Here is a 23,723-nt window from a genome sequence, read left to right as displayed (position 1 = left end):
AATCTCCGGGGAGCGACGGATTCCCATCGGAATTCTACAAGACATTTAGAACGGAATTAGCACCCATGTTAGGGGCGGCGTTCAGACACACGATGGAAGAGGGCAAAATGCCCCCCTCGTGGAAGGAAGCCATAATCACCACGATACCGAAGGAAGGGAAGGATAGAGAATTATGTAGTAGTTTCAGACCTGTGTCCATACTCAACGTGGATTACAAGATGTATACATCAATAATATCAAAGAGATTTGAGACGTTTATGCCAGACATTATAGATGAAGATCAAACTGGATTTATTAAAGGGAGACAGACACAGGACAACGTGAGAAAGACATTACACATAGTAGAGGAGATACAAAAACAAGGTGGTAGCGCGGTACTGATTAGCCTAGATGCAGAAAAAGCATTAGACAGTGTGAGCTGGACATTTTTATATAAAACATTGATGAGGTTCGGACTGAACGGGAGGGCGATGAAGATGATCAAGGCGCTATATCAAGAACCGACAGCGAGGGTTAAGGTGAATGGCAGCCTGACGGATAGAATCAGATTGGATAGGGCTACCAGACAGGGATGTTGTCTCTCACCAACGCTCTTCGCCGTTTTCATAGAACCACTGGCACACCTGATCAGACAGACCGAGGACATTAAGGGAGTAAGGATAAAGGGAACGGAATATAAACTAGGCCTATTTGCGGACGACGTGATAGTATACATGAGGCAACCAGACAAGAGCTTCCCGGCACTGATGGATCTACTGAAGGAATATGGCCACTACTCAGGATACAAACTAAACATGACAAAGACACAGACCTTAGCATGGAACTATACCCCAACGACGGAAATTAGGGAACAGTACGGGATAAGATGGGACATGGACAAGATTAAATACTTAGGGGTGAACATCACGAGAGGGGTGGGGAAACTGTTTGAGGCGAACTGTACACAGATAAATCAGAACATCAAGAGAGACTTAGAGAGATGGACAGTCACAGTAATGCCCTTGGACTTCAATTCAAGAATAGAGGTCATTAAAATGAACATACTATCAAGGTTACTGTACCTATTCCAGTCACTACCGATACAAATACCACAGAATCAATTCAGGGAGTGGGACAGACTGATATCGAGGTTCATATGGGCGGGGAGAAGACCACAGGTCAGATATAAAACACTACAACTACCAAAGGAAGAGGGAGGGATGGCAGTACCCAGCCTACAAGATTATTACTATGCAGCACAACTGAGAGCAGTGACGTGCTGGTGTAACGACAGATATGAGGCAAGATGGAAAGACATTGAAAAAGAAGGGGAGGGATACAACGTACAAGCTCTGGTGGGAGATAGGGAACTATTTAAAGAAAAAGAGGGACTATTAGATCCAATCACCAAATGCACCTTGACCATATGGAACAGAGTAGTAAAAACACACAAAATGGAGAAGCAGTCAGGGGTTCTGAGATGGGTAGCACATGACAAGAGATTCAAACCAGGGAGGTTAGACCATGGATTCAGAAGGTGGGAGAGGGGGGGGGGGGGGGGGCAACAGCGATATGCAAAATGATAGAGAAGGGGGAAATGCAGACATTACAAAAATTAAAGGAGAAATTTGGACTAGAAAACAGGGACCACTTCAGATATCTACAGGTTAGAGACTACTACAACAAAGAAATAAGGGGGGCCAAAGACGAAGAACAGAATGGAATAATCAAGAAGCTTCTATCCCCAGGCCATCAGGCTGCTAAACGAACAATGAACACTACACAACAACAACCACCAAACGCACATAGCACACACATCCACACGCACACACTCACTTTAAACAAACACACTGTAGCACCCACTCCACACACTTTATAGCACACACCCACTTTAAACAAACACACTGTAGCACCCACTCCCCACACTTTATATTTATTGATGAAGGATTGCACTACAACTCGTACACCTTACTGTAAATTGTACCTAAATTGTACCGCATCCCATTATACTATATAGTACTATATAGTACTGTACATTAGTACACTGCATAGTATTGTATATTATATGGTAACTCAGTTACGTCTATTCTGCATCGAACATTGTACATATGTCTATACTGAACACTGTGACCTCATTTTCTACTTCTAAATTACATGCTATACTATGTTATTTGATACTATCTTGTCTAGCACAGTCTCTGGAGCGTAACAGTAAGAAGCATTTTGTATGAAAGTATTCTGTACTTCTGTATGACAACTATTAAAGAAACTTGAAGATGATAGTATGGGCATACGAAGGGGGGCAAGGAAGAGTAATATCAGCAATATACCGGGCTATAATGAACAGCAAGGGACACACGACCGATTACATAAGGGAGAAATGGGAGAGAGAACTAGAGATAGAAATAACAGGGAAGGAATGGGGGAACATATGCGAGGTGCAACATTCAACAACAGGATCGAGGATATGGAAAGAGTTTGGATGGAAAAACATAATCAGATTCTTTATAACCCCAGAGCTGAAGGGAAAATATGCACCAACACAAAGAGCATGCTGGAGGATGTGTGGGAAGGAGGGGGCAAATCACACGCACATATTCTGGGGATGTCAGAAGCTGAAGGGGTATTGGGAGGAGATAGGGGAGGCAATGATCAGAATATTAGGATACGGGTTACCACAAACAGGACTGGTGCTTTACTTAGGAGACCTGACACACGAGGGAATACAAGGGGGGGACAAATATTTAATAAAGATAATGTTGATAGCGGCCAGAAAAGCAATAACAAGACTGTGGTACAAAGAAGACCCACCGACAATAGCACAATGGGTAGGAATAGTGGAAGAGATACAGGATATGGAGAGGATAACACACATGCTGAGGTTACAGGAAGAGAAATTTGGGGAAAGATGGGGAAAGTGGGAGGATTATAAGGGGAACGAAAACGACATCACAGAGGAAGAAACAAATGCAACACAAGAGGGCGAAGGGTAAAGGAGGAAAGAGGTTCAAGGAGGGTCTCTGAACCCATGTCGCACATTTTTGCTTTAGTTAGTATTTTCTATTTCTATTATTTGGGTATGACAATTGTTTTATGTTTTTTCAATTTATTATTTATGTCGGTGGAACTTTAGCTTAAGTCGGTATTTTTTATTTCTGTTATTGGGTATTACAAATGTTTCTTTATTGTTTACGTCTGTTTAACGGTGTTGTACATTATGTCTATGTAAAAATGCAAATAAAAATTGAGTTTAAAAAAAAAGCAACACTCACCCACTGAACAGCTCTCTTAAAGCAACACTCACCCCCTGAACAGCTCTCTTAAAGCAACACTCACCCTCTGAACAGCTCTCTTAAAGCAACACTCACCCCTTGAACAGCTCTCTTAAAGCAACACTCACCCCTGAACAGCTCTCTTAAAGCAACACTCACCCCCTGAACAGCTCTCTTAGCAACACTCACCCCTGAACAGCTCTCTTAAAGCAACACTCACCCCCTGAACAGCTCTCTTAAAGCAACACTCACCCCCTGAACAGCTCTCTTAAAGCAACACTCACCCCCTGAACAGCTCTCTTAAAGCAACACTCACCCCCTGAACAGCTCTCTTAAAGCAACACTCACCCCTGAACAGCTCTCTTAAAGCAACACTCACCCCCTGAACAGCTCTCTTAAAGCAACACTCACCCTCTGAACAGCTCTCTTAAAGCAACACTCACCCCCTGAACAGCTCTCTTAAAGCAACACTCACCCCCTGAACAGCTCTCTTAAAGCAACACTCACCCTCTGAACAGCTCTCTTAAAGCAACACTCACCCTCTGAACAGCTCTCTTAAAGCAACACTCACCCCCTGAACAGCTCTCTTAGCAACACTCACCCCTGAACAGCTCTCTTAAAGCAACACTCACCCCCTGAACAGCTCTCTTAAAGCAACACTCACCCCCTGAACAGCTCTCTTAAAGCAACACTCACCCCCTGAACAGCTCTCTTAAAGCAACACTCACCCCCTGAACAGCTCTCTTAAAGCAACACTCACCCCCTGAACAGCTCTCTTAAAGCAACACTCACCCCCTGAACAGCTCTCTTAAAGCAACACTCACCCTCTGAACAGCTCTCTTAAAGCAACACTCACCCCCTGAACAGCTCTCTTAAAGCAACACTCACCCCCTGAACAGCTCTCTTAAAGCAACACTCACCCTCTGAACAGCTCTCTTAAAGCAACACTCACCCTCTGAACAGCTCTCTTAAAGCAACACTCACCGACTGAACAGCTCTCTTAAAGCAACACTCACCCCCTGAACAGCTCTCTTAAAGCAACACTCACCCCCTGAACAGCTCTCTTAAAGCAACACTCACCCCTGAACAGCTCTCTTAAAGCAACACTCACCCCTGAACAGCTCTCTTAAAGCAACACTCACCCCCTGAACAGCTCTCTTAAAGCAACACTCACCCTCTGAACAGCTCTCTTAAAGCAACACTCACCCGTGAACAGCTCTCTTAAAGCAACACTCACCCCCTGAACAGCTCTCTTAAAGCAACACTCACCCCAGAACAGCTCTCTTAAAGCAACACTCACCCTCTGAACAGCTCTCTTAAAGCAACACTCACCCCTGAACAGCTCTCTTAAAGCAACACTCACCCACTGAACAGCTCTCTTAAAGCAACACTCACCGACTGAACAGCTCTCTTAAAGCAACACTCACCCCCTGAACAGCTCTCTTAAAGCAACACTCACCCCCTGAACAGCTCTCTTAAAGCAACACTCACCCCTGAACAGCTCTCTTAAAGCAACACTCACCCCTGAACAGCTCTCTTAAAGCAACACTCACCCCCTGAACAGCTCTCTTAAAGCAACACTCACCCTCTGAACAGCTCTCTTAAAGCAACACTCACCCGTGAACAGCTCTCTTAAAGCAACACTCACCCCCTGAACAGCTCTCTTAAAGCAACACTCACCCCAGAACAGCTCTCTTAAAGCAACACTCACCCTCTGAACAGCTCTCTTAAAGCAACACTCACCCCTGAACAGCTCTCTTAAAGCAACACTCACCCACTGAACAGCTCTCTTAAAGCAACACTCACCCCCTGAACAGCTCTCTTAAAGCAACACTCACCCCCTGAACAGCTCTATTAAAGCAACACTCACCCCCTGAACAGCTCTCTTAAAGTAACACTCACCCCTGAACAGCTCTCTTAAAGCAACACTCACCCCCCCTGAACAGCTCTCTTAAAGCAACACTCACCCCTGAACAGCTCTCTTAAAGCAACACTCACCCCCTGAACAGCTCTCTTAAAGCAACACTCACCCCCTGAACAGCTCTCTTAAAGCAACACTCACCCCTGAACAGCTCTCTTAAAGCAACACTCACCCCTGAACAGCTCTCTTTTTTTTTCTTTTTTTTTTATTGATCTTTTTCCCCCTCCATTTTCCTCAGATTTTCTCCCATCCCAATGTTAGTCGTATGCCAATTCCCAGTCCCTTCCTGGTCGCTGCGCACTTACCCCCCACAGTCAGATCATCTGGGAGAGTGGAGGCTACCACATGCTTCCTCCGACACACGTCCAGCCAATCACCGCTTCTTTTCACCTGGCAGCGCGGATTCTCATTGAGAGGGCGTAGCGTGTGGGAGGATCACACTATCCCCCTCAAGTCCTATCCGCGCTTAGCAGGCGCCCCGACCGAACTGTAGGAGTCGCTGTTTACAACGACCCGGACCCACCCCGCCAGCTTCTCCCACCCTCTAATACAGCCAATTGTATTAGTGTGGACGGCCAGCCAAGCTGGTGACAACCCCGGAGCTGTGAGCTGGATTCGAACAGGCGAATCCAGCTCACAGCTCCGGGGTTGGTGACAAACGCAATCTCCGCTCGGCCACCTAACCGCCGCTGAACAGCTCTCTTAAAGCAACACTCACCCCCCCCTGTACAGCTCTCTTAAAGCAACACTCACCCCTGAACAGCTCTCTTAAAGCAACACTCACATGTACATGTATTGCTACAGTATAACACCTAACTACATGGTAGAAGCTACACACCTAACTACATGGTAGAAGCTACACACCTAACTACATGGTTGATGCTACACACCTAACTACATGGTTGAGGCTACACACCTAACTACATGGTTGAGGCTACACACCTAACTACATGATATATGCTACACACCTAACTACATGGTTGAAGAATTCCAGAGAGTTCAAGAATTCCAATATAGAATTGTGAGGAACATTTCAAAGGGTTAATATGGCAGTAGACTTTGGTAAACATCTATATATGTAATACTTACAAACAGCAGCAGCAACACAGGGGTCACAACTATACCCTGTCAGGAGAGACATACACACACATTAGAGACACACACATTAGAGACATACGCACACATTAGAGTAGCCCCTTTTGGGACTGTGATGCACGCCAACATGGTTGGACGAGTGAATACACTGTCCCTTATAGGACCATTGAAAAATCCTACAATTTAGTCTGTCTCACTTTTCTCTATCAAAATGCTTGTCGTACAGGTGTCGCAAAAAAATGTCAAAAGGTACTCACAGTTGCACGAGGGTTTCAGACAGACAAGCGCTAGGGTTTGAAAGCTCTGCATTGCTAATAAACATTTGAAATATTTTTTATAAACTGGTCAACACGGCTCAAAGCGGCTTTCTTTCCAGCTTTGGGTGCCTGATGCGCCTGCGCTGGCCGAAACCCTCGTGCAACTGTGAGTACATTTGAAATGTCTTTGCGACACCTGTACGAGAAGCGTTTTGATAGAGAAAAGTGAGACAGACTTAATTGTAGAATTTTTCAATGGTCCTATAAGGGACAGTGTATTCACTCGTCCAACCATGTTGGCATGCATCACAGTCCCAAAAGGGGCTAACATTAGAGACACATACACACATTAGAGACATACGCACACATTAGAGACATACACACATTAGAGACATATGCACACATTAGAGATATACACTCATATATAAATATATATAATAAAAAGCCACAAGTCCACGTTGAGTTCTTACCAGGAAGCTTCCAAAGGCAGAGTTGAAGATGGCAGCAGCCTGGAGAGACATGACTATCATTAGGACACTATTAACCCATTATTACCTCATTTTGTGTCTGTCAGTATGTTAGCTACTAGGGGTGGAACGGTTCACAAAATCGACGGTTCGGTTCGTATCACGGTTTTCGGTTCGGTTCGATATATGTTGCTTTTTATTTAAAAAAAATTTAACACTCAAATCTAAACATGCTTCTCATTTATAAAAAAAAATAAAAAAGGTTTACAGTGTTTACAGCCTTAAATAATGTTTGGCACACAAAGACCGAACTGACTGAAAAATATAGGCTACATTTGTCAAAGTATTAACTTAGTGAAAACAAACAATATGCTCAGCCAGAACTAGACTTTCCTTTCTTTAATATAAACACAAAAAAAACAATGTCAACAATGTTTAAAATTCCCTGATTGTCAGTTCTTAATGGAAAGATTTGTTTTCCGCTTGAAATTAAAGTGCAGTATTTGAAATACAATGAAAGGAATATGGCTGGATTTCTTATCAAAGGGAAAAGTGTCACTGTTATTTAAAATAAATAAACAAATTAGAAGGCCATCAATATAAATTGCAGCATACATCAAACTAACACACACTGTACTGTTTCAAAACAACACTGCTCTGTTCATTCTATTTTTAAAATACGTACATTATCTGTCTACATTTATTTAGACTAACATTATTTAAATATTGAGTGCAACTGTGGTGGATTACATAATTCGGTGAGTTGGAACCATCTATGGGTTGGCGGGTCCCCACAGACATTTTAGTGGCACGGACCTTCAGCTCAGCCAACGTTAGGAGTTCATAACATGCAGTGGAAAAGCGGCAATAGTCCCGGTTTGTAGTTAGTAAACACAGTTGTATGTTAGCCTTCTTGGATGTTGAATAAACGCCTATCATTGTCTTTAAACACCACGCCTCTCAGACTCCCATTTTCTCCTCTGCTAGCTAGTAGCTACGATAACATTTCATTGACTGCATTAGCTGGCGGGCTACCATAGTTAAAGCGTGCATTGTGTTGTACAAACTGCTAACGTTATGGCAAGATGTGTGTAGGCCTATGTAATGTTAATGGCTATGTTTTTAAAGTCGTAATGAAGATTGATTTATATTGTGCTTGCCATTTACACAAACTGACTATCACCTGCTGCTGCTGCCTGCAGCCAGCGCTCACCTCTCTCGCCTCCGTGCCAAATTAAGTTCTTTTTTTTATTTGTGCATCCCCTGAACCGTACGATACACAGACGCCCCGAACCGTGGAGGTCATATAGAACGGTGTACGATTCAAATGCGTATCGTTCCACCCCTATTAGCTACCTCATTGTATGCGTGTGTGTGTCAGTATGTTAGCTACCTCATTGCATGTGTGTGTGTCAGTATGTTAGCTCACCTCATTCCCCCCCACAGCCTTGGTCAGGATGACGGCGGAGGAGACAGGAGGAGGCATGCAGCCTACTGTCTGTAACCTAGGAATCCACAATAACAAAAACACACATGATGTCATCAACAGGAGACAAACAACAACACTAGAGAAAAGCTGATGATGTAAGTCCACAACATTCCTGTCTTCACATTAACCCTTTCACTGCCACAATACAGCCGGTTAACCCTTTCACTGTGACAATACAGAAGGTTAGCCCTTTACTATCACACAACCGACGGCGATGCTCCATCATTAGCATCATTAGCTCCGCGGATAAAGGGTTAACATTCTGCCGTGTGGCAGTGAAAGGGTTAATCAAGAACAAACATTTAATTAATCCTCCATGTCAGTTCTGGTCGAGTCTAGTCGTGTGTCAGTTCTGGTTGAGTAGTCAGGGTTAGTGGGTCAGGTGTCATTTCTCTCACTCACCTGCTCAGGTTTCATCAAGTCATAGAAATGGAATAATCATTCAATATTTCAGGGTCAAGTTCAGGCTCAACAATATTACTGGGTAAAGAAATTGGATTCACATTATAAATCGTAAAGTGGCCCTTTAACCTTCTGTAGTGTGGTTGTGAAAGGGTTAACCCTTTGGTAGTGTGGTTGTAAAAGGGTTAACCCTTTGGTAGTGTGGTAGTGAAAGGGTTAACACATGTTACACACACACACAGATCTAGTACCACACACAGCAGTGGCTGTAGTATCCAGTGAATAGTGTCTTTGTGTTCTGCCTCATGGCGCCCCACAGGTACAAGCGTGAGCAGCATAAAGGACTCCATTCACATTGACTGGGGAAGGCCTACACAGCTATCAACAAGTCTATGGAGATGCACACGCACGCACACGCACGCACACACACAGTCCTCACATACACTCCTTTATCACACAGATACATCATCAACAGTCCTCACATACACTCCTTTATCACACAGATACATCATCAACAGTCCTCACATACACTCCTTTATCACACAGATACATCAACTGTCCTCACATACACTCCTTTATCACACAGATACATCAACTGTCCTCACATACACTCCTTTATCACACAGATACATTAACTGTCCTCACATAGACTCCTTTATCACACAGATATCATCAACTGTCCTCACATACACTCCTTTATCACACAGATACATCAACAGTCCTCACATACACTCCTTTATCACACAGATACATCATCAACAGTCCTCACATACACTCCTTTATCACACAGATATCATCAACTGTCCTCACATACTCCTTTATCACACAGATACATCATCAACTGTCCTCACAATGCACTCCTTTATCACACAGATACATCATCAACTGTTCTCACATACACTCCTTTATCACACAGATACATCAACTGTCCTCAGGGGGTCAGCGGTGACCTAAAGGTTAGAGAAGCAGGTTTGTGACCGGAAGGTCGCCGGTTCGATCCCCCGGAACGGCAGGAAAAATCTGGGCTGGGGAAGTGAACCCTTAACACCAACCGCTGAAGTGCCCTTGAGCAAGGCACTAAACTCCCAACTGCTCCAGTGGAGTTGCTCAGTGGCCAACGGTGTCAGACTGTGGTTGTACTGGGCAGCTCCCAGGTGTGAATGGAACTGTGTGAATGTGAAGCAGGGCATAGCTGAAAAAGAGCATCTGTGCTCAGCAAACCTACCCTGGGTAAATAATAATATATATATTTTTTAAATACACTCCTTTATCCATAACACCCTCTCTCCTCCATCATCCCTTGTTCTTTCAAACAGAAACACTCTACAAAACACACACCCACTGACAGACATACAAACTGACAGACGGAGGGACAGACAGACAGACTCCTCCTACCCTTTCAGCAGCCATTGGTTGATAGCCGTCAGGGCCAGTACTTTAAGCAGCAGCCACACAGCCAATGGGAAGAAGACAAGAGTAAAAGACTGGACCAATAGATGGAGCCGGACGTGGAGCACTGCACTGGTCAATTCCTAGAGAGAGAGAGACACACAGAGAGAGAGAGAAAGACAGAGAGAGAGAGGAATTGCAGTGTTAACTTTGGCTCAAAGTCATCTTTAAAGATGGAGTTTTTGACTAAATGTCAGCATGAAGTTGATGTCATTTAGGGCATACTGTAGTAGCCAAGCAGAGAAAAGCTGAAACTGGCACGGTATACGGTTCATGTGCAACTTCACAACTTCAAGAAACGTCCAACGATACCCAACCCTACACGCAATACTGGGCCTGTATACAGACAGAAACATGTCCACACCTCGCTTTTTAACGAGAGTCCACTGTTGAAGAAGATGACCGACACGGCTACATAGGCTATGGTGATCTCTGGTTTTAGTGGACCTGAGAGAGAGAGAGAGAGAGAGAGAGAGAGGGGAGAAAGGAGGAACAGAAATGTAATTAGTTCACATTATATGAATGAACCATCAACCCCTCCCCTATTGTAGAGCCATATGAAATCAGTTGAATTTTTTTCCAAATTCCATTTTTCCCGTTTTAATATCTCAGAATTCTGTATTTTGCTTTGTACGCTCATTTTACCATCAGAAATAGTGTCTAATAAGTGGGAATGAATACATTTCCACAATTTAATAAGATATAACAGTCCATTTAATAGGGCTGTCTTAAATACTTTGAAGCTTCGTTCGATGGGCATGAGATTCGAATATGAAAATAAAATTCTATTATATATAAAAAAAATAAAAAAAAATAAAAGGATATATATATATATTTTTTTTTGCTAAATCAACTCTGCCTCTCTTCGTTAACTACAACAAGCAATGCTGTTTGTTATTTAAGATGAGGTCGGACTCGGCACTGACAGATTTGTGTTCATTGTGCTGCTTTTATAAAGCCTCAAATGACGGCTTACAATATTTCATGAAAGCAAAGTGTTTTGTTTGTCTAAGATTTAAAAATGTTTAAACTTTACAGCACTGACAAAGTTGAACAAAGTGCTGTACAAGTCCCACAACATAAAAAAAATAAAAATAAAAATTTAACAGTTGATTCCATTTTTATTGCTCAATTCCGCGATTCCGTCCGCGATTCCGTGAACGCGGATTTCATATGGCTCTACCCTATTGCCACTCAACTCCAACACACACACATCACACCAAAACAAAAACATTTAAACAAAGTATAGTAACAAGAAGGGCTCTTTTGCCAAGAGGTCGCTGTCTGACGGCACAACAGACTCTAGCTTTAAGTACAGTATTTAATCAACTTTCAACCTTTTACAACATATTTCTTCTTCTTCTTCTTTGAAGCATGATGATGCATCCTGCGTCAGGCACGACCACCCGCATTTCACTGTATGCCTTGTACGCCGTGACAAATAAAACTCTTGACTTGATGATTATTTGACGGTTTCCTATTCCTTTACACGGTCCTTTGCATTTCTATTGAACACGGCACTATTACCCTTTTTTCAACTGCTAATTATGTCCCCAACGGAAAACTTTGCAATAATAGAATAGAATAGAATAGAAATACTTGTATTATCCCGTGGGAAATTTGACACTGCAAATCGCTCAACATTTAAACATTTAGACAGAACAGGTCACGAATTAGAATAATAAAACGAATCAAATCAAGTTGCCTAGGATAAGAGTAGAGTAAAATAGAATAAAAATGGAATAGAATAAATAAATATAATAAATAAAAAATAATAAAATAAATAATAATAATAATAATAATAATAATAAAAAATAAATAAAAGAATGTATAAGAAAAGTCTTTATTCGTAGCACACGTTGCAACATAGTCATGCAGCGAACACACACATGCGATGGGCGACACACACATGCTACTGTATTCTTTTTTGGGTCACCGATGCAATTTTCATCTCTGCGCTTGACCCATACCGTCGTCCTTCCTCCCAAAAGGGCAGCCAGGACCAATCCAAGTGCTGCTGTCCGTCTTCGTCAAGGACGAGACAGCGTTAGCGATCTGTTCTGCACGTTTTGCCCTTGGGTTTATCTCTTTTTCTGGAGGGGAAACCCTTGTGAGCACAAGGAGAATATGCTAATACCCCACCTGGGTACCTGGCAACTTTGTCCCCAAGCGGGAATCATAAATATAATATATATATGACTGTGTCAAAGCATGGAGGACAGTGATGGTGGACCATTAAATGGCCTCTACGCTTACAGCTGAAGGCTTTCATCCCTCCTCATATCGACCATATTCAGGAGGTGGTCTTTCCAAAGGACAGGTGAACTGATGATTTGGCCTTGATTTCATTTGTGATGAAACGGGGTCTGTTTTCTTCTCTGCACATCATGGTCAGCTTCTTCTTCTTGACTTCAGTCGTTAGGGTCGGGGGGGGGGGGTGATATCCATGGAGAAGATAGATGGCGTTCATCACTAGGGGCAGATGACATGATTTTCAGAAGATCGGGAAAAGAAAATCGGGAGTAATTTTTTTTAAATTTTTATTCAACAAACCATGTTCACGTCTTAAACTCATACCGAGGCCTTAGTTTTGGTTTTAAATTACATATCATTCATTTATTTATTGTCGCACAGAGCAGAAGAATTTGCCAAAACAAACACATTTCCTTTGATTTACACCGTCGCATGACAGTGACGTATGCCGAAAATAGCAGACCTACAAGGAATGTAGTAGGCGGCTGGTGCTTTTGCCAAACAGCTGTATTGATTGCAATGCCTCGCTTGAATGAAGTTAACGTTCGCCTGGATAACATCAACATTCGCTTTATGAGGATTATCGTCAGCGTTTCAGACCGCTCGAGGGGCTATTGAGGCAACATTTACAACAGAGGGGCTTGTCTCGCTTCACCAGTTTCTGACAAATGCTGTTACTGTGAAAAGATCGGATCGGGAAAGATCGGTATCGGCAGATACTCAAAATCACATGATCGGGATCGGATCGGGAGCAAAAAAATGCGATCGGGACTAGGGTTGGGCACCGAGAACCGGTTCTAATAGGAACTAGGGGTGGGACAATACATCGATCCAGATCGATATATCGATCTATTATCAATAATCAAATAGGATCGACGCAACGTAAAAAGATCGATTCATATTGCGATACTCTTATTTTGAAAATCCCCGCGAGTCATATCCGCCGGCGCCCAGTATTGTGAAACTCCGTGTAGAAATTACAGCAGTGTTTGCGTCTGCTGTAAAGCACTACAGAGCGTCTATTTTGCGAGCCGATATAAGTCTGTGCAGTTTTTTCCCCGCAACGGGTCAAATGCATATAACAGGCGTTGCATCGTCGCCATTCCTTTATGCCAACGTCGCGTTAAATATCTAAATGAACGTCGCGTTGGCTGCTAAAAGCTAAGCAGCTAACCGTGAGAGAGAACAGGAGAGTGGAAAGGGGACTTGGAAGGAGGAGGGGTGGGGGCTGTGGGGGACTGTGTGTGTGTGTGTGTGTGTGTGTGTGTGTGTGTGTGTGTGTGTGGGTGTGTCTCTGTGTGTGTCTGTGTGTGTCTGTGTGTGTGTTAAAGCTCAATATATAAAAACAAAAGTGAACAGGAGGTCTATTTGTATTAAAAACAATAGATTGTTTTTCATTTAAATGTCTGGAAGAGCTCAAAAATAAATACATCAATTGATATTTCCGTAGCCTTTTTTTAGTTGATCTAAATGTGACTGATTGTGTTAAATGGGCACATAATATCGCCTCATATCGATCGCAGACACCTGAATTGAATCGTATCGTATCGTATCGTGGCAGACTTTGTGATATCGGCAAATATCGTATCGTTGTCCAAAGAATCGATATCGTATCGTATCGTGATGAAACTGATGATTCCCACCCCTAATAGGAACCGGTTCCTAACTTCCGGTTCTGGAACTGCATTTCGATTTTTTTTATTTTTTTTACTTTGTTAATTAATACCCTAGTTACAGTACAGCAACCAAATAAAACTGTATCAAGTCAACTGACAATGTGAAGTATGAAAATGTTTTAAGATTTTTCAACAAAAAAAAAAATCTCCTGCGAAATAAGCTGTGACCTGTTTTGACCTGCACCTCAAAGAATCGGAATCGAGAATCGTTTAGAACAGAAATCGAAATGGAGAATCGGAACCGGAATCGTTCAAATCCAAACGATGCCCAACCCTAATCGGGACATCCTAGTAGCTTTTGTTATCTGGACTCTTCTGGAAATTTCCCATCTGGTATGAGCAGGGGCAACGCCAGGCAAGGAGGTGCAGGTTGTGTTGGTGACATCAGCAGAGTTAATGTCAACGAGGAGGTGCAGGTTGTGTTGGTGACATCAGCAGAGTTAATGTCAGAGAGGAGGTGCAGGTTGTGTTGGTGACATCAGCAGAGTTAATGAGGAGGTGCAGGTTGTGTTGGTGACGTCAGCAGAGTTAATGTCAACGAGGAGGTGCAGGTTGTGTTGGTGACATCAGCAGAGTTAATGTCAGAGAGGAGGTGCAGGTTGTGTTGGTGACATCAGCAGAGTTAATGTCAGAGAGGAGGTGCAGGTTGTGTTGGTGACATCAGCAGAGTTGATGAGGAGGTGCAGGTTGTGTTGGTGACATCAGCAGAGTTAACGAGGAGGTGCAGGTTGTGTTGGTGACATCAGCAGAGTTAATGAGGAGGTGCAGGTTGTGTTGGTGACGTCAGCAGGTTAATGAGGAGGTGCAGGGTTGTGTTGGTGACATCAGCAGAGTTGATGAGGAGGTGCAGGTTGTGTTGGTGACGTCAGCAGAGTTAACGAGGAGGTGCAGGTTGTGTTGGTGACATCAGCAGAGTTAAAGAGGAGGTGCAGGTTGTGTTGGTGACATCAGCAGAGTTAAAGAGGAGGTGCAGGTTGTGTTGGTGACATCAGTAGAGTTAACGAGGAGGTGCAGGTTGTGTTGGTGACATCAGCAGAGTTAATGAGGAGGTGCAGGTTGTGTTGGTGACATCAGCAGAGTTAATGAGGAGGTGCAGGTTGTGTTGGTGACATCAGCAGAGTTAAAGAGGAGGTGCAGGTTGTGTTGGTGACATCAGCAGAGTTAAAGAGGAGGTGCAGGGTTGTGTTGGTGACATCAGCAGAGTTGATGAGGAGGTGCAGGTTGTGTTGGTGACATCAGCAGGTTAATGAGGAGGTGCATGTTGTGTTGGTGACATCAGCAGGTTAATGAGGAGGTGCAGGTTGTGTTGGTGACATCAGCAGAGTTGATGAGGAGGTGCAGGTTGTGTTGGTGACATCAGCAGAGTTAACGAGGAGGTGCAGGTTGTGTTGGTGACATCAGCAGAGTTAATGAGAAGGTGCAGGTTGTGTTGGTGACGTCAGCAGAGTTAACGAGGAGGTGCAGGTTGTGTTGGTGACATCAGCAGAGTTGATGAGGAGGTGCAGGTTGTGTTGGTGACATCAGCAGAGTTAATGAGGAGGTGCAGCGGTTGTGTTGGTGACATCAGCAGAGTTAAAGAGGAGGTGCAGGTTGTGTTGGTGACATCAGCAGAGTTAAAGAGGAGGTGCAGGTTGTGTTGGTGACATCAGCAGAGTTAACGAGGAGGTGCAGGTTGTGTTGGTGACATCAGCAGAGTTGATGAGGAGGTGCAGGTTGTGTTGGTGACATCAGCAGAGTTAATGAGGAGGTGCAGGTTGTGTTGGTGACGTCAGCAGGTTAATGAGGAGGTGCAGGTTGTGTTGGTGACATCAGCAGAGTTGATGAGGAGGTGCAGGTTGTGTTGGTGACATCAGCAGAGTTGATGAGGAGGTGCAGGTTGTGTTGGTGACATCAGCAGAGTTAACGAGGAGGTGCAGGTTGTGTTGGTGACATCAGCAGAGTTAATGAGGAGGTGCAGGTTGTGTTGGTGACATCAGCAGGTTAATGAGGAGGTGCAGGTTGTGTTGGTGACATCAGCAGAGTTAACAAGGAGGTGCAGGTTGTGTTGGTGACATCAGCAGGTTAATGAGGAGGTGCAGGTTATGTTGGTGACATCAGCAGAGTTAATGAGGAGGTGCAGGTTGTGTTGGTGACATCAGCAGAGTTAATGAGGAGGTGCAGGTTGTGTTGGTGACATCAGCAGAGTTAACGAGGAGGTGCAGGTTGTGTTGGTGACACCAGCAGAGTTAACGAGGAGGTGCAGGTTGTGTTGGTGACATCAGCAGAGTTAACGAGGAGGTGCAGGTTGTGTTGGTGACATCAGCAGAGTTAACGAGGAGGTGCAGGTTGTGTTGGTGACGTCAGCAGAGTTAACGAGGAGGTGCAGGTTGTGTTGGTGACATCAGCAGAGTTAAAGAGGAGGTGCAGGTTGTGTTGGTGACATCAGCAGAGTTGATGAGGAGGTGCAGGTTGTGTTGGTGACGTCAGCAGAGTTGATGAGGAGGTGCAGGTTGTGTTGGTGACATCAGCAGGTTAACGAGGAGGTGCAGGTTGTGTTGGTGACATCAGCAGAGTTGATGAGGAGGTGCAGGTTGTGTTGGTGACATCAGCAGAGTTGATGAGGAGGTGCAGGTTGTGTTGGTGACATCAGCAGAGTTAATGAGGAGGTGCAGGTTGCTCGTGTTGAGGATAATAGCAGGAGCAACACCAGAGAGAGGAGCAATGATGCCCATTGATTTCATATACATTTTGCAGCTCAATTCACCATGTATTGCTCACACACAGCCGCCTGTTACATCCGTTATCTCTTAGGTTAGTTAATGGCTTTACAGAGTACCAGTCAGGTTATAAAAGATACTGTCCAGTAGCTTATCTAATCTGCAGTGACTAATATGGTATTGTACAGTGGGTGTGTGTGTGTCGTGTGTTGTGTGTGTGTTGACATTAGCTCTGAGGAGGATGGGGGCGGGACTACAGCAGGGTACACTGGCACAGAGGGATCAACCCTTCTTCTCTGGAGCTCCGGTTCAAACCGGGAGTCAATGATTTGGGGGGGGGGGGGGTGAAAATATACAAAATAAAACATGTTTATAATTAAGGCATAATTGTTCTTGTGAAATAAAGGATATTTGAAGTGTAAAGCCCTCCTCAAATCATTATCCTCCAATCATTATCATCCTTCATTCACTTTAATCACTTTTTAAACATTACACCATATTTTATCTATTCATTCTTAAAAATGTGCACTACCTCTTCTGCCTCATCTTTGCATTTTGTACATCTCAGTTTTGTCTATTTTGTATAGCATTTGGTCTTTTTACAACTTTTTTATTGTATGAAGCACAATCTCAGGAGGGTCATACAGAACCAAGCATTTCAATATAATGTACACATGTAGGCCTGTTGCAATAAGCAATAAATCAATTTATCGCGCAATAATGAAAATTAATGCAATGATTTTGATGGGCGCAATTAATTGCTATTTGCGTGTTTGTTTTAATGAGGCGGGAACCAGTACCTCTCCGTGTGGGGAGGCAGGCCGCTGGCGTTACTACAGAGTACAGCACGGGAGCTCCTGTGAGCACCATGCGTATGTTGGGCAGTAGCAACGCTACATAGCTTAACTACATTTCTCAGTAGCGTGATGGTAGCGTCGCTCCTTTTGAACCAAGTAGCGTTCTTTGTAGTGTAGCTATTTTTAGACCCAAGTAGTGATGTAGCGTGAACAAACGCTATACGCTACTGCCCAGAGAAACTGGACTGCTAAATAAAGATTAAAGATCTAGTGTTGATGCTATGACGCTTCCTCCTCATCGTTGATTGCCTGTAGTAGCTGCATCTAACGTTAGTAGCTAACGTTAAAACTAACCTAAAGTTAGTTGTTCACCAACAATCTCAACATTTGTTTTATCATTAGCTCAAAAACACAGAACCGGACGACACAAGTTGTCCGCTCATAGGTTCTGCTAGGATAATAACAACAATACTTCCGGTCGGTGGGTTTCAAAATAAAAGAGCAAAGTCTAAAACACCGGAAAAGACGTTTATTTTGTACAGCGTTTTCCTCCACGAGTACTCAAGTACATCATGTGATCAATCGATCTGTTTTTTTTTGCCCATCCCTAGTTTATCCTGTGCTGAAAAGTCTCCATTCCAATAGAGATAGTATATATTTGTGTTTATTTGATTATTGTTGAGCTATATTTTAATCGAGAGTAACTGGTAGTGTAGCTTACTACATTTTCCAAGTAGCTTGCCCATCACATAATCCGCGAGCCACAGTAAACAAACGCGAGCCACAGTTAGGGTGACCAGGTGTCCCGCTTTTGGTTGTATACTGCACAGCCATTTTACCTAATGTCCCACGTCCCGCATATTGAGAGGATGTCCCTCTTTTCGAAGCAAAAAATAAAAACATGGGTCTAAAAGCCCCTTCCTACAGTAAACGTAGCAACTCGCCTCTTGTCCACACACATTGCTCTGCTCGTTTTATCATTGCTCTCACGGAGATAAAACTGGGAACGAGGTTACTCTGCTTCTGACGCTACCTCATATCTGATTGGTTAGGTAGTAATTTAGGATATTTAAAATGTCTTCCAATGTTAAATAAAGGTTTATTGCACTTTGAAACGGTTTCCTTGCATTATTATGCTATTATCATTATATTAGTAAAAAAAAAAAGTTGATTGAAAACTTTTGGGAAATACATTTCTCAAAAAAATTATTTCTCTCAAAACCGCAATAATATCACTTATCGCAATAATTTCTGGGACAATTAATCGCCCAGCAAAATGTGTTATCGTGACAGGCCTATACACATGTACCTTATATGTGACAAATACAACAAAACGTGAACCCCTCCAAACATTATCAGCCTCCTCAAATCATTACTAGAGTGAAATTGCCTAAAAAGGGGAAATAAAGTGTTATTATTATTTTGTGTCACAGGTCACCATCCTGTCTATTATTGACCATGTATTGTAGACTGTGTTACGAACAGGTAACACCCTGATTCTAGGGGTCGCAAACCAAAAAAGGGTAAGATGCAGACGTGTGTGTAACCTTTCAATAGGTCTTGGTGTCACAGGACTACGACTTACCCTTAGCCTTTCCAGTCATGAACACTGTAATAAACATGGAGGACATGTAATGATCCACCATCGATGCTGACAACACGTGCATCCCTCCTCATATGGACCATATTCCAAGGGAGATGTTAACTGATGATTTAACGTTGTGTTTATGTGAATTATGTCGTGCCAGCCGCAAAGGGGGGGGGGGTCAGCAATATGAATGCCAGGCAGCACAGCACGGGGGCGTCTGCTGCTGTGCTGAATGCAACGTGTCACTTTAGCCAGGTACCAAGAGAGACACACACACACACACACCGTGTGAAATAAGATGGTGATAACGTTACACTTACACACACACATCTCAACCACTTTGGTTAGATAAAATAATCTTGTATTCTGTACATTGCCATTTCACTTTACCCTGTACAGAATTACAAGATTGCACTATATAGTATTGTATATTAGTACACTGCACAGTATTGTATATTGTATGGTAACTACGTCTATTCTGCATCGAACATTGTACATATGTCTAAACTGAACACTGTGACCTCATTTTTTTTACTTCTAATTTTACTATGTTATTTTATTTCATACTTATCTTGTCTTGCACAGTCTCTGGAGCGCAACAGTAAGAAGCATTTTGTATAAAAGTATTCTGTACTTCTGTATGACAACTATTAAAGAAACTTGAACTTGAAACATTGTGTAATTGCTATTTCACTTTATACTCTGGTTAGATAGCAACTTATTTTCGTTGTACTGTAACACAGTACTTGTGCTGTATAATAATGACAATACATTTGAATCTAATCTAACAACTTCGCTTAGATACATTATAAACTGTTAGCTTACCTCAAGGAAGCTAGCTGTCACAGTATTTAACTCTAGATCCCTCCTCGCCAAGCTCTCTAATAATCTATGAATCATATAAAAAAATACAGAAGCTCGCTTTCTCCAACGTTACAGTTACATCGAAAGTAATCAGTGAGGTGGGCATAGATTAATTTTTTTAATCTAGATTAATCTATCTGCAATCCTGGATTTAATCTAGATTAATCTAGATTAAAATGGCTCAAAAAAAAAAAAAAAAAAACTGCCGAAGGCATTCAAAATATGTGTGTTCTACCCAAATAATGACCAGAAGTAAGTCCTTACTTTTTCTTTCCTCCTTATGTTTCTCAGGCCAGGTGGCCCATTACACCATGAGCCCATCTCCCGTTTCCAAAATGCATTACAGACTGTTTGAAAAAGCTGTTTTGCTATGATAATTGGTAATGAAATATCAAAATAATGTTCAATAAGATGTACTTGTGTTTAATAAGTTGTTTTATTCAGAAGTTAACACAAATAAATAATATTACCACTTTTACCAGTACAGTACAGTATCTAGCACACTCTCAGGAGCAAAACAGAAAGAATCATTTCAAACTTGAACTATGTGACATGGCTTGAATCAACTGCTCCAGTGGAGTTGCTCAGTGGCCAATGGTGTCAACTGTGGTTGTACTGGGCAGCTCCCAGGTGTGAATGGAACTGTGTGAATGTGAAGCAGGGCGTTTCTGAAAAAGAGCATCTGTGCTCAGCGAACCTACCCTGGGTAAATATTTTTTTTATTTTTTTTAGATTAATGCGTTAATTATATTATCGCGCGATACTAGTATAGCGTTAACGCAGCATGTTAACGCCGTTAACAGCCCAGCTCTAGTTTTAACCCTTCCACACTACAGAAGGTTAACCTTTCACTACCACACTGCAGAAGGTTAACCTTTCACTACCACACTACAGAAGGTTAACCCTTCCACTGCCACACTACAGAAGGTTAACCCTTCCACTGCCACACTACAGAAGGTTAACCTTTCCACTGCCACACTACAGGACGTTAACCCTTCCACTGCCACACTACAGAAGGTTAACCCTTCCACTGCCACACTACAGGACGTTAACCCTTCCACTGCCACACTACAGGACGTTAACCCTTCCACTGCCACACTACAGAAGGTTAACCCTTCCACTGCCACACTACAGAAGGTTAACACTACAGAAGGTTAACCCTTCCACTGCCACACTACAGAAGGTTAACCTTTCACTACCACACTACAGAAGGTTAAGCCTTCCACTGACACACACGACAGCAGGTTAACCCTTTCACTGCCACACTACAGAAGGTTAACCCTTCCACTGCCACACACGACAGCAGGTTAACCCTTCCACTGCCACACTACAGAAGGTTAACCCTTCCACTGCCACACGACAGCAGGTTAACCCCTTCACTGCCACACTACAGAAGGTTAACCCTTCCACTGCCACACTACAGAAGGTTAACCCTTCCACTGCCACACACGACAGCAGGTTAACCATTTCACTGCCACACTACAGAAGGTTAACCCTTCCACTGCCACACTACAGAAAGTTAACCCTTCCACTGCCACACACGACAGCAGGTTAACCCTTCCACTGCCACACACAAGACAGCAGGTTAACCCTTTCACTGCGACAATACACAGAAGGTGAACCCTTCCACTGCCACACACACGGCAGCAGGTTAACCCTTTCACTGTGACAATACAGAAGGTTAACCCTTCCACTGCCACACACACAACAGCAGGTTAACCCTTTCACTGCGACAAAAACACAGAAGGTTAACCCTTTCACGGTGACAATACACAGAAGGTTAACCCTTCCACTGCCAGTGCTGCCACACACAAGACAGCAGGTTAATCCTTTCACTGCGACAATACACAGGTTAACCCTTCAACTGCCACACACACGGCAGCAGGTTAACCCTTTCACTGCGACAATACACAGAAGGTTAACCCTTTACTATCACACTACCGACGGGTAAAGGGTTAACCTTATGTAGTGTGGCAGTGAATGTGGTTTTAACGTGATGATGGTGAAACTTAGGTCAAACTCAGTCAGTCACACACTCATCAACAACAACAACAACAACAACTAACCTCCTTTAACTCCGAAGCTGGGCTGCAGTCTGGCGGATAAGATGACGACCACGATCCCAATGATGAACCATTCTTTCCGTATCCTCGCTACGAGGCCCATGTTCCTCCTCCTGCCGGAGACAGACCCGGCTCCCGGTGGACACACGCCGAATCTTCCTTTTTGTTTTGTTTACAACTCGCCTGTGTGTGTGTGTGAGGTTGGTTTATACTAGTCAGAGAAATACGGGGACGGACAGCCTGGGAAACAGTATTACTTCCTGACACATGAGCAAGTCGCCATCTTTACCGTAAACACCGCAGTGTAGACGCAGCGTGATTCTTTCCCGTAACCTATGTTTGCGGAGACGCTCTCTGGCCACTGACGTTTCTGGTCATGTGACATGTGCGCCCAATCGTGTGACGCCTGTTTCTTTCACCGGTTAAGCTTAGTCACTCTTTCGAAGTTGGTTAAGGTTAGAGTTTGTCTTAGAGCAGGGCGATAGAACACCAGTCCTGATTACAAACTCTAACCTTAACCAACTTCGAAAGAGTCGCCTAAGCTTAACCAGTGATAAACTAGTGTCGGAAATTAACGTCAGACTTTAGGCTTATAACATATATAAATATATTAGTTAATTAGGAACATTGCTTAAGTTAAAAGTCATTGATAAATAGGATTACAGTACACATGGACATCTGAGAACACTGTGGTTTCCTTTGACAGTGAGAGGCTTTTAGGCCAAGGTTACAGGGGCCCCCTTTATCTCCAGAAAGGTGGCTGGTCAGTGCAGGGTGGACGCCTGTGCATTTGCCTGTTACATAACTATGCATCCTGGTCCTCGCTGGATCATGTGGGAAAGGACACAGGTGTCTCACACTCGATTGGTCAGCCAGCAAAGACACCCTAGGGTGGACAGTATATCAGACCATCTAGAATAGAGGGAGGGGAGCTCCTTGGCCACTCTTCTATACACTGCATTGCTGTCAACAAGCTTGTCTGTGATCCATGGACCACCCGATAATTCATGTAATTATGCTTTCTGATTATTCAATAAATACCATACATGATGTTTGAACTCATTGTCCTGTGTCTAATATTCGATATCCTTTTGTCCTGATTGAGGAACACCTAAATCTCCCCACATTAATGGCGAGCAACAGCCAGGAGAGGTCAAGAGGCCAAGGAACAACGGGGCTGCTCATCGATGGCGAATACTGAATTCAGAGACCAGGATTAAGGTATAGGCAAACATCTTGCTGACATATGTTTTTGGCTCTGAGTTCAGTATTTTCGTTCTGTGAGTACTCCGGGCCTCTCTCCAAAAAACCTACAGTATTGGAGAATGAGTTAATGTGTTGTATTGTTTGAATGGTTCGCTTTGGGCTAATCTGGTCAAATTGGTGCGGTTTTTATTATTATTATTTTATTTTTATTTTTTAATAAATTTTTTTAAATGTATCCCTTTCAGTGTA

General features: G+C 43.3%; 1 protein-coding gene across 3 annotated transcripts in view; it reads right to left on the bottom strand.

Moving 5' to 3' along the window:
• The window catches only part of slc10a7 (solute carrier family 10 member 7), a 44,813-nt gene extending 22,294 nt beyond the window's left edge, over positions 1-22,519 (bottom strand). For all 3 annotated transcript variants that reach the window (XM_084328851.1, XM_084328852.1, XM_084328850.1), the window contains exons 1-6: positions 22,272-22,519; positions 10,696-10,778; positions 10,278-10,414; positions 8,421-8,496; positions 6,995-7,033; positions 6,262-6,297 (exon numbers count right to left, since the gene is read on the bottom strand). In XM_084328851.1, the coding sequence (XP_084184977.1) occupies positions 6,262-6,297; positions 6,995-7,033; positions 8,421-8,496; positions 10,278-10,414; positions 10,696-10,778; positions 22,272-22,371 (471 nt within the window). In that variant the 5' untranslated portion in view covers positions 22,372-22,519. The remainder of the gene's footprint in view (positions 1-6,261; positions 6,298-6,994; positions 7,034-8,420; positions 8,497-10,277; positions 10,415-10,695; positions 10,779-22,271) is intronic.
• Positions 22,520-23,723: the final 1,204 nt, after the last annotated feature.

This window comes from Notolepis coatsorum (genome assembly GCF_963971535.1).
Source record: "Notolepis coatsorum genome assembly, chromosome: 1".
Taxonomy (NCBI): domain Eukaryota; kingdom Metazoa; phylum Chordata; class Actinopteri; order Aulopiformes; family Paralepididae; genus Notolepis; species Notolepis coatsorum.
The sequence above is the reverse complement of the archived record's forward strand: the minus strand, read 5'-3'. Positions and strand labels throughout refer to the sequence as shown.